Genomic DNA, 11,125 nt, shown 5'->3' with positions numbered 1-11,125 from the left:
TGCTGGCCCTTGTCCAAGTCCAGGAGAGGAACAGAACAAATCTCCTGCTTTCCATAAATAGATCTCCAAACTCACTAAGTATATAACTGGAAAACCATTGAGTGCAATAATGGTAAGTGTTATTCCAGACTTTGAACTTCAATTTAGAAAGTGTGTTTCTGCAAAGTCAGACCCAGCTATAATGAGCTAACAGAGACCAAATGGTATCACAGTGTTTACAGTATCACCAAAGGGCAGGACCTGCTGTCTGCAAGGAGCTGCTGCAGAGCACACCAGAGACCACTGAATACCCTTGGCTCCTCAGGAAAAAAAGGGTAAAATAAAGTAGCACTTGCAGGGTTTTTATGGGCCAATGTACATGGATGAGTACTGAGCCAAGAACCAACCTCTTCCCCGTTAGGTCATTTTCCATTTTATTTTTTGTGTATCCTGTGCATTAGTCCCCATTATAAGCCACTTTTCATCACATGCCTACTCTGGATAAAACCATTTCCTTGCATTGCTTTGGGTAAGCTGTGTTTTCTCCTGTACATCCCTCATTTAGCCTGATTTTGAGCTCTCATGTGTTTAAGAGCAGGGCTAATGGAAAGAAAATACTCCAGGAGAACACAGGGAAAATAAAATCCATACAGCAGATAAATTATGCTGCCAGTTGCAAGGAACAAATATGTGCAGTCAAGGGAATACAGCTTTCTAAGACACTACTTCCTGCTGCTAAACAATACGGGAATGGGTTTTTACATCCCTTAGCAACCTAATGTTCTCAAAATCAACAAGAATTTTGGCACAGCTACCTCCTGTTAATGAACTGTTTGTGATGCTTAAAAAAAAATGATACAGTCTGTCACTGAAGAAAAAACAGCCTCTGATAAAAGTCATTTCAAGGAAAGGGTGGAAGTGAACTGCAATTAACCTCTTTCCTGCTGCTGTCCATCACCTCGCTGGCACGTCTCTGCCGTACTGTGCTGCTCACGGAGGCTCCTGCAGAGCATGCTCAGCTGTGTCCCATCCAGCTGATGGAGAGGACTGTTCTCCTCATGTGCTGCCAGGGTTTTCTCCAGCTCTGTTTGCACTTTGAGCTGACAGTTCCTAATTGCCTCCCGGATGCTCTGCAGGTTCCACTGAGTTCTCGGGAGAGCGTCGTCCACCGTGAAAACGCCGTCGCGCGTCCTCCGCACTTGTGTGCACACAGCAGATGATTTCAGCTCCAGGCCAATCTCATGAACCACCTTCCTCAGGTACTGCTGAGTCTCATGCAAGCAATGGATTTCTAGGAGGACAGAGATATTCCTTCAGAAGCAAAGCTTGGACAAAGCTCTGACATTGTAAATTCAGACATCGCAGTTGTGCTGAAAGAATTGGTTTGGCGGAAGACACTAAGAGCATGCTATGATTTTCTGGAATACTGCAAGGTGTTCCACACCCTTTACAAATACTTTATATATATAAATTTATTATTTATTATTATATATTTATATAGAAATACTTTAGAAAACAAACCTATAGATATAGAAGAGTAATGTAGAAATTTAGGTATTTCAAAGGGGATGAAAAGGCACCTATTTTAATAAGACAAGTAATTTGTGAGGGAAATGGGACTGGCTACAGGAAAAAAAAGACACAAAAAAAAAAAAAAAACCCAAAACCCAGCACTGAAATGCATTACACAGAAACATTGAGCTAAGAAGAATTTCTCCCATAAGTATTCATGATGCAAATATTCCAGCCTTGGGCTTAGATCTGAACTAGCAAGGAAAAAGGTACGAGCTGGCTGGATTTACCAGAGAAGTTGTAAGCTGATAATAAATTCCCACCAACTCATTTTGCATTAAATAATGAGTAAGAAAATTAAGTTTAGCAGCTTATTTGCCATAATACATACTCAGAGCTCCCCAGTACATTCTGTGCTAGTCCTACCTAGCTGGAATTCTGGAAGTGCAAACTGGAGGCATCGGATTGCTGTGATTATTGGGGGGCTTTTTCCCATGGGGCGAATCAAGCCTTTGACAGCCAGCTCATATGCCTCTTGTGTTTTCATATCAATGTTAGAATACCTAGGAGAAAAAAGAGAGCAGCAGAGACATTTAGAAATTTCTTCAAAGAGATTCAAAATATGTCCATCCCCAATAAAACAGAAATGCAATTTTTATTCTTAAAACCATCCAGTGAGTTTCTGCATATATTTTTGTGGTATATGTACTATCAGTAGTGTAGCACAGTTTAGGATGGAGGTACTTGGTCATGTCTACAAGTTATTTTTGTCAGCCCTAATATAGCAGATTGGAGATTTTGGGATACAAGAAGAACATTTAACTGCAACCTCTCACAAGAGTACAGAGCACTCAGAGTAACTCCTTTCTACTCACTGCCAGCACTCCAACCTTTACAGACTTTGATTATGAGAAACAGAATCCTCTCATTTGTTTTGAAGACCAGCACATGGCAGTAGGATCAGATCAGCTCATTGCTCTGGTGGATACGCACATCAGCAGGGCCTTTTGATTTGTCCCTTGAATGACAGCAAGAATCCTCTCCAGCTTCTCCCTTGTGATATGATCTGCAAACATTAAGGCAAAAACAAAGTCTCAATTATCCATCCAGAAACTGGAAAGTCTGAAAAGTGCCACTGAGGTATTGCTGTCCCTTGGGCAGGCAGTCACATCAAAGGGGGCTGATGAGAGCTGAGGGTGGCCTTTGCAAAGTCACTTCCCCTGGCTCTACATGGAGCAGCACAGAGCTGGACTGCAAAGGGAAGAGTTATTTTGCTTAAATGATTCCAAAACAGTGATGCTCCAGTTTTCTTATTGTATGTTTTCATTCAATGAAATCTCCTAACTGCTACCTCCAAGTGTGATTCACAGATCTGGGTCCTGACCAACTCAGTAGGAACCGCTGTGACCACCATTCACACTGGCTTTGGCTATATCATGGTTACATTTAGAACAGGGGAGCTACAACATCAACAAAGGCTAGAAGACATGCAAGATGTGGCTTTTGTCATTGTGCAATTCACCTGATTAAATGTTTTAATCTGTAGTTTGGTGGTCTGTTAAAAAAAACCCACAAAACAACAACACATCAAATCAGTTTCTTACCAAATGTTGTCTTCTCTATTAAATTTCCTGTGTCTGAGAAGTCATCAGTGGCTTTACCAAAAAGCCCACCAACAGTATAAACCTGGAAGAAGGACAAAGAGTGCAATTTATCAAGAAAATGCTCCAAGCAATTGAAGAGCAGTAGTGTACCATGCAGCTGCCAGAACTGCAGGCTATGAGAGTTTTATACAAAAAGCAGCATTCTGTGCTCAAAAGGCCACGAGTGGATGCTCATGTGAAGAATGAAATTCCAGACCCTGAAAAGCTCTCAAAAGCATTGGTAGGTTTGAGACTTAAGTGCAGAATCAACATCACAAGGCTGCTCTGGGGCACTGAGGCAGGATCAAGTGTGCAATGGCACTCTGAGGCTGAGAGCCAGCACCTACCTTGGTCAGGTGGCAGTTGTACAGGTCAGTGAGCAGCTTGTTCCCATGGCCGATGCCAAGCACTGAAACATAGAAAATGGGGAACCTGTTACTCAGCCTCACAAAGTCACTGATGTGCATTTACACAGCACTGAACACTCACAGCACTCTTGCCCTGTGGACAGGGCTGTATCTCCTTAGAAGTCACATCTGAGCAGTGCAGTTAGACCCTCAGATTATTGTCTGGCATGAAAACCATAGAGTTCTTGAATTTCCCCAGAACTTTCCACCTGGGCACTCAGGGCAAATGCTCAGCAGTGCCAGCCCCAGTGAAGCCAGCTGAGCTGGTGGAGCAGACATGGGGATTGGTGTCCCCCAGAAGAACTCACTGTGCCTGTGTCTCTCCATCTAGCTTTGCCAGCAGCTTGCTGGGCCATTTCTTCTGTGTTTTACCCCTCAACTCCCAGTGGGGCTGTGAGATCCAGGAGCTGCTGCAGTGCAATGGAATCCACCCTTCTTCCCTGCACGGAAACCCATCACCTCGCAGGCAGCAGGACACGGTGCTGCCCCGGAACGAGACCCACCGAAAACTCCCGAAGCCTTCACATCCAGCCGGTGACCTGCTCCGATCTTCAGCTTCCTGAACCGCGGGCCTCGGACTGCAACGGAGACAGTGATGGAGCGGGTCCGCAGCGCCTGCCCGGGGCTGCCAGCGGCCCCCGGTGTGCCCCGGGCCAGGCCCCGCCGTGTCCTTACCGAGGGGGTGGTCGGCCAGCACCGGCACGCTGGCAGCCACCAGCTCCACGGCCCCGCCGCCCTCCGGGGCCGGGCTCGGGAGGAAGCGGACTTGCTGCCGGGGGGCGCGTTGCGGAGCCGCGTTCAGCTCTGAAAGAGAACCGGGGGAGAGCGGGGAGTCAGGGCCGGCCGGCGAACCCCGGGACGGGACGGGACCGGCCGGGCCCCACCGGTAGCCTCTGGGGACGGGACGGGCCCCACCGGTAGCCCCTGAGGATGGGATGGTGTAGGGGGTCCCGCCGCCCGCGCTCACCGCGCAGCAGCCGCGTCTCCAGCGCCTCCCGGACGCGGCCCCAGGCCACCCCCGCCGGTTTGTACACGGCGAACAGCCCGGCCAGCCCGGGCGCCGCCATGGCCGCCGCCCCGCCCCGCTCCGGGCGCTTCCGGGGCAGCGGCGGGGCCGGGCCGGGATGCGGCAGCTGCTGCTGAGGGCGGCGCGGGCCGGGGTCCCGCTGCTGCTGCGGGGGGGTCCCGCTCACCCAGGCAAGTGCAGCCCCCGGAGCGGCCGGGCCGGCCCCGCAGCCGGGCCCTCCCTTACCCGCTGCTCCCCGCAGGCAGAGCCCGGCCGAGCCACAGCGAGCCGCGGGGCCGGGATGGACGCGGCCAGGAGGAGGAGGAGGAGGAGATGGGAGGGTGGCAGCAGCTGTACCCCGGGCACATCCCCACCAGCCCGCTGCAGAAGGCGCTGCTGGCCGCCGGCTCCGCGGTCATGGCGCTCTATGACCCCTACAGACACGGTAAGGCCGGCGAGGGCAGCGCCTGCCGCCCGCGTCCAAACCCCGCTCCCTGCAGCCTGGAGGCTTCACAGGAGAGCCTGGAGCCAGCGCAGGGCTGAGAACTGACCTGGTGCAGGAGGCTGTGAAAGAGAGGGAGTGAGGAAACCCGAACACGCCCCAGTGTGACCCCTTGTGATGCCACCCAGACCGGTCTGTTCCTCCAGAGTCCCCCAGGCCTCATGACTGCTCGTCCATCCCATTGACAGGAAGGGTCATGTGGGTGACACCAGGGCACAGTAGCCCTGAAGCTGAAGATCTGTGGTTTATGGGATCCCCACTTTGCCACGGGCTTCCTGCCTGCTCCTGGTCGATGGTTCATTGCCCCGTTTCCTCACCTGCCAACCAAGGGTAGCTGGGTTTGCGAAAGCAGCTCTTGGGTCACTCTCTGGTCTCTCTTTCAGACATGGTGGCAGTCCTTGGGGAGACCACAGGCTGCCTGGCCCTGCCAAACCTGCGAGACAAGATGAAAAACCACCCTGAAGGTTACCGCATCCTCCAGTGCGTCCCTCCCCATCCTTCCCTCGCTGCCTGGTTTGTGGTGGGGTGGCAGAGGAGGCCAGGCAGGTTCCTTGGCCCTGTGCAGAGAGAGCTTGGAAGCAGCACAAGTGTTTTGTAGCTCTAACCCTCCAGGCTAGCTTTATTTTTAACGTTCACAGGAGCCCTGTGACACATCTAAGGGCAGGCACCACTTGCCTGTCTGTTCTGCTTCACTGCTGGAACTGGCAGCTGCCAACACCACGAGATGCAGCAGCAGGCACAGGGGAGAAATCCGTGGATGTGGATGCTGAGCAGTGATTAGAACACATGGATGTTCTAACTACATCCATGGGTTTCTTCCCTGTGCCTGTTGCTGCATTTTCTTGCATTGGAGGCTCTGTCTCTGCTGCTCTCCTCCTCCTTAGACACTTCCATATTTTTTTCCTGGCTCAAGCTGAAATGAAGCCAGTTCTCTTGTTTTCTTTTTTAAGACTCCATCATTTCTGCTTTCATATCTTCAAGGACTTGTTGAGTGCAGCAAGGCTGAGGACCAGGATGGTTTTCTCTTACTAACCAAGCTCTCACTGTATACCTGCTTGCCTTCTCCCTATTCCCTGTCATGTGTCACACCTGCTGCTTGTGTCACATAGGAGCTTGAGAAAATTTGCCTTTTGCCATATGCTTGTGCAGACCAGCCTCATCCTGGCTTGAGAAGCTGACTTGGTAAAACATCCAGAGCAGTGGAATGGGGCTGAATCCCAGCAGAACTGCCCAGGGAAAGGGTTGGGAAGGGACATACCCACCTGTTCCTTGCCCTGTGGTATTGCAGGGATTTGCAGGGGTCTGAATTGGGCACACAGGTCTTTTTGTTTTTATCCCCCAAGCTGCTGAGGTCCCTTTGACAACAAGTACACAAGGAGATATCTGCAGCCAGTGTGAAACTGGTGCCAGTGATGCTTATCTCCCTGGCACCTGCACTCTAGGAGCTGAGCAGCTCCTGGATCTTTTATCATGGGAAGAGTTTACTCTGTGAATGGAGATAAAAGGGCTTTTGTTTACTTACAAGGCTGTGAGGCACCTGTTTGCCAACAACCTGTAGAGGAGACTGTGGCTGCCATGTGGCTGGTGGTGAAAGTGTGAGCAGGATTGAAATTAAACCTGTGCTTAGAACAAATTCCTTCTCTTCTTTGGGGTTGCTCCTTTGAAGCTCTGGCTGCTGTGCACAGGCATTAAATTTCTCTCCTGTGCAGGGCTGGCAGCCCACACAGCAGCAGCTTTTCAGTGCAGGGGACACCAGTGGTTTTCCACTAGAGTTGTTACAAGCACACAAGATAAATGCCCTTTTATTGCCAAGGCTTCAGGTAGATAGATCCTTTAAGCAATTTGTGTCCCAGCCTCTGCAACAGACGTGCAGACAGTGCTGTCCATACAGAGGGAAAATAGCATGGATGGGCAGAGGCAGGGGTGGGGGTTTCCAAGGGCTCCTTTTTTGCAGGACCTGCTGCTGTGGATTTCTCTGGGAGTCTCACTGAGCTGTGTTTGGCTTCCAGGGAACGGCCTCGCATCCGTCTGTCCACCCTGGACATGGCCAGGCTGCAGGGGCTGCCGGAGGGCTCGCTGGGCCGGGAGTACGTCCGGTTCCTGGAGGACAACGTGAGTGGGGGCTTTCATGGGGGGCACATTTCTGTGGCTGATCCCTGTGCTGGCAGCACAGGTGAGATTGGAGCCACAGAGCTGAGCTGGGCCTCTCTGGACTTGCAGAAAGTTTCTCCAGACACGCGGATGCCGCCCAAGTTTGTGGATGATGAGGAGCTGGCGTACGTGATCCAGCGGTACCGGGAAGTGCACGACCTGATGCACACCCTCCTGGGCATGCCAACCAACATGCTGGGTGAGCAGCAGTGGGCTTAGAGAGCTGCACTGCCAAAGCCACTGATTGTGCTCAGCTGCCTCCCAGAAACGGAGCAGGCTGGGCCAGCTGGACTCCCTGATCCTCAGCCTGGAGGGGAGGATTTTGCATCATCACTGTCTTACATCACTGGCTCTATGGTGACTGAGAGGCCATGAGATGTCACCTTTTCCCTGCTGGGAGATGCTCTGCCCAAGCCCTGGGCACAGGCAGGCACTGGCAGGGTGGTTTCTGCCTGGCAGGGAGGGTGGCATAGAGGGAGGGATGTTTTGCAAGCTCTGTGTGAAGGCAGAAGGGAATTCCTGGTTGCTCATTATCTGCACGTCTATTTGTCCTTTGCCCTCATTTTGTGGCTGACTCAATAGCAGGTCACAGGTGCAGCCTTGCTGGTACTTGTGGGGACCAGCATGACAGGGCTCTTCAGGCTTTGCCTGAGCCCAGGCAGTTTTGTAACAGGCCTGTGCTGGCAGAGCCACACAGGGCATCAGGCCTTGGCACTGCATTGCCGAGGTCTGCAGGGAGCTGGACTGCCTGGGATGTGTTCCCCAAGCTCCCAGGGCTTGTGGGGTGCCATCCCTCTGGGGTGGATGGTGGTGTGTGACACGGCCCATCCTGGCTCAGGCTGAGGCCATGGCCAGGCTGAGGAAGCATTCCCATCCTCGGGAAGGGCAGTGTGCAGCCTGTGCTGAGGATCCACACAGCCCTGGCTGCCCTTGGTGCTCTGCGTGCTCACAGCCTCCCTGCTCCCCCAGGTGAGGTGGTGGTGAAGTGGTTTGAAGCCATCCAGACGGGGCTGCCCATGTGTGTCCTGGGAGCAGCGTTCGGCCCTGCCCGCCTCAGCTCACGGTACGTGCCCGGTCCCTGCCCTGTGTGCTGCTTTCCTGTGCCCGCTGGGGACAAAGAGGGGACACTGCTGGTTTGCAGGGGGGACTCAGTCACAGATCCCTCCATGCTGTCCCCACAGCCCAAGGAAGTGGTGACAGCTTTGCCTTGTCACTGAAGCAGAACCTGATGCTTAATCTGCGTTCAACACCAGCCCCCCTGTGCCAGGCAGGAGCAATTTCCAGGCCTTGGATGGCCAGTGGGACCCTCACCACACTGGGATCTGTTCCCTGCACATTTTTTTTATTGCCCAGCAGTTTCAGAACCTGAGTTCTGGCCTTGGGTTGGTGTTGACTATAACCTTCCTGCCACACCATCCTCTTCTGTGCCTCAGTTTCCCCTGTGAGTTAAGCAGAGGGGATGCCAGGAAGTTAAAGGGATACCTGGGACACATGGGCTCGGCATCAGCCTACAATGGAGAAAGAAAATAACAAAATGTGCATATCAGAACTGCCACCACCTGTGTCGTTTGTTCCAGAAAGCTGCAGGTCCTGGCCACCGAGCTGGTTCCCTGGGCGATTCGGAGCGGGCTCAACTCCAGCTGTGTCCTGAACGTGTACTACGAGCAGCGCTGGGAGCAGCCGGTGGAGTCCCTGCGGGCGGAGCTCGGCATCCTCCCTCCCCCGGCCGCCCGGGTGTGAGAGCTCCCGTGGGACGGCCCAGGGGATCCCTGCTGGCAGCTCCAAACCCTCCTGCCCTGCCCGCCGCACAGCGTGGTGGCTGCAGCTCTTCCACCAGAGACCCGAGGGCTGTGTTTCCTCCTGCCAAGAGCTGGCTCCAGCCTGTTGGTAGGGGCCAGCTGGCATCTCCCTGGGCTGTGGCAAAAACTCAACCTGTTTGTGATTTTGATTGAGGGATGTCAAGGTCAGATGTGCCTTTGCCAGCTGGTCTGGCTGCTCAGCTCTCCCAGCAGCAGTGTTCCAGTACTGGTGCTGCCAAGTGCTGGGATGGGGAGGGAGCACACTGCAGCAAATGGATGCCTTGGCCTTCTGCAGCCCCAGGGCTGTGCAGGTGAATCCTTCCTCCCACCCTTCCCATCCTGGGAAGATTGAGCCTTTAAATCTTGGGGCTGCCCTGGACGGGAGGTACACCCATGATTTTCCAGAGGAGCACAGGGGCAGGTTTGGTGTGTGCAGTGGTGAAATCCCATTCTGTACTGGTGCCTGACTGGTCTCCTGTTGGGTCACACTGAATGCGCCTCAGAGACCAGGCAGTGTGTGATTGTACCCACAGGGCAGGCACGGAAATACCTTTGGATATTTTCCCTCCTGGATTGGCTGTTTTGAGAGCTGATCCCAATCTGCTGTGTCTCCCTGTAGTCCTCCCCATCAAAAATTATGAAATCCACATGAGTGTGCTGGCTGTTCAGTAGGAATCAGCCCTTCCTTGGGCAACACAATGACACAGTTGGGATGATGGGATTGAACCCAGTGAGTGCAGAAACAGCGGCTGCTGGTGCTGTGTCTGGGAGCTGGTTGCTGTCTGGGTTAATTAAACTGTGCTCCAGACTGCAGCAGCCAGGGAGCAGAGTTGCTGGATGTGATGGCAAAGAGCCACGAGGCCAGGGGCTCTTTGTTCATGTGTGTTTGCTGTTGGAATTCCTTCTTGTTTAATAAATCCACACTGGGGCTTGTAGTTCATTACCCCTGTGCTTTTGCCCCATCTCCCCTCCTGAGCTGGAGATCTGATGTGAAACCTCACCCTTTTTACCTTCAGCAGGTTTTCTTCCTGCCCCCCAGACTTCCTTTTTTAACTTCTCCCTGCATCAGCCACCCCACGAGCCAGACTTTGGGTTTTTCTCCAAATCCTCCCTTGGCCCCCAGAGTTATTTCAAACAGATACGAACAGTCAGTATATAAATACATCCTTTAGCTGCCAGTAAAACACACAGTGTGGGGGTTATCCTAGTGCAGTGGTCGAGATGAAAGAAACATTTGCCTGTAAAATGACCCAGAAATGTCAGAACCTTGGGGTGAATAAACCAAAGGGCAGCAAAGATTTGCTTCCAGGAACTGTCAAGGGAACGTGGGAAATGATGGCAGTGAGAGAGGTTTTTGCTGCATTTTGGGTTATTTAATGAGGCCTTGAAAGGTCCGGGCTGTCAGTGCTGGTGGTGCCGCCTTCGTGCAGCCACGTGTGGCTCAGTGGGCTGGTGCCAGCGCTACAGAAATGGCACATAGTGTAATTTTAAACGGCATCTGCTCAGCCGGATCAAGTAACAGTGTCTGCGGCTCCTGCTCCTGCAGCCATCGCTTGAGGAGCCTGCGGAAAGCAGGCGGCAGAGGGAGCAGAGGGTGATTTGGGCAGAGCCACATGGAAATGCTTTTTTTGGAGAGGATGTATTCGCTGTGGGCAAGTGGCAGCTCCACCATGCCCGTACTGCGGGAACGCGGTGACAATTAACTCCTGAACTGCTGGGATGGATGCTGGGCACGCTCCCCGGTGGGGCCGGGTTTTTTGCGGTGCCCGGGCCGCCCTTGATCCCGCTCCCAAAACGGATCTGCCGCTCCGCGCTCTCCGGCAGACGGGCGGACCCTGCGCGGGGGCAGCGCCCGGGGGCGGGCGCGGCTCCCCCCGGCCCGGTGCGGCCGCGGAGCCCCGGGAACGATTGCCGCGCCCCGGCGGCAAAATGCGACTCTGGTGGGACTCGAACCCACAACCTTTGAATGACTCCCGTCACACGCTAGAAGTCCAATGCGCTATCCATTGCGCCACAGAGCCCTCGCTCTGCCGCGCCGCCCTCACCGCCTCTTCCCCGCGCCCCGCCCGCCCCGCCCGCGCCACCGTTCCTCGGCGCTGCGTCCGTCACCGCGGGGCCGGGCCGGT

The 11,125-nt window shown here is 53.5% G+C and overlaps 2 protein-coding genes and 1 non-coding gene across 4 annotated transcripts; 1 reads left to right on the top strand and 2 right to left on the bottom strand.

Moving 5' to 3' along the window:
* Positions 1 to 396: 396 nt before the first annotated feature.
* TRUB2 (TruB pseudouridine synthase family member 2) lies at positions 397 to 4,608 on the bottom strand. Its single transcript, XM_063174772.1, is given in 9 exon segments — positions 397 to 1,007; positions 1,010 to 1,270; positions 1,918 to 2,054; positions 2,485 to 2,557; positions 3,096 to 3,177; positions 3,482 to 3,543; positions 4,045 to 4,119; positions 4,217 to 4,345; positions 4,509 to 4,608. Coding segments are annotated over 9 exon segments (957 nt in total). The 3' UTR covers positions 397 to 969.
* Positions 4,609 to 4,660: 52 nt separating this feature from the next.
* COQ4 (coenzyme Q4) lies at positions 4,661 to 9,934 on the top strand. 2 transcript variants are annotated; one of them, XM_063174773.1, is made up of 7 exons: positions 4,661 to 4,742; positions 4,814 to 4,992; positions 5,433 to 5,529; positions 7,059 to 7,161; positions 7,270 to 7,399; positions 8,170 to 8,263; positions 8,778 to 9,934. In XM_063174773.1, exons 1-7 carry the CDS (start codon positions 4,666 to 4,668, stop codon positions 8,938 to 8,940), a joined length of 843 nt encoding a protein of 280 aa, XP_063030843.1. In that variant the 5' UTR covers positions 4,661 to 4,665; the 3' UTR covers positions 8,941 to 9,934. The 2 variants fall into 2 exon arrangements, with proteins under 2 accessions (XP_063030843.1, XP_063030844.1); XM_063174774.1 differs by lacking the exon at positions 8,778 to 9,934 and adding an exon at positions 8,382 to 8,736.
* A 997-nt stretch (positions 9,935 to 10,931) lies between these two features.
* On the bottom strand, positions 10,932 to 11,020 carry TRNAR-UCU (transfer RNA arginine (anticodon UCU)). Its single transcript is given in 2 exon segments — positions 10,932 to 10,967; positions 10,984 to 11,020. It is a non-coding gene; the product is annotated as a tRNA-Arg (tRNA).
* Positions 11,021 to 11,125: the final 105 nt, after the last annotated feature.

This window comes from Melospiza melodia, chromosome 22, assembly GCF_035770615.1.
Source record: "Melospiza melodia melodia isolate bMelMel2 chromosome 22, bMelMel2.pri, whole genome shotgun sequence".
In the NCBI taxonomy this organism is placed as follows: domain Eukaryota; kingdom Metazoa; phylum Chordata; class Aves; order Passeriformes; family Passerellidae; genus Melospiza; species Melospiza melodia.
Note: the sequence above shows the minus strand (reverse complement) of the source record. Positions and strands in the feature narration are given on the sequence as shown.

What these genes read in the sequence shown, in the direction of transcription:
- COQ4 (XM_063174773.1), top strand. Translation starts at nt 4,666, where the DNA reads ATGCGGCAGCTGCTGCTGAGGGCGGCGCGGGCCGGGGTCCCGCTGCTG. An exon ending in GAAGGTTACCGCATCCTCCA is followed by an intron (nt 5,530 to 7,058) that starts GTGCGTCCCTCC and finishes TTTGGCTTCCAG; the next exon opens with GGAACGGCCTCGCATCCGTC. An exon ending in CATGCCAACCAACATGCTGG is followed by an intron (nt 7,400 to 8,169) that starts GTGAGCAGCAGT and finishes CTGCTCCCCCAG; the next exon opens with GTGAGGTGGTGGTGAAGTGG.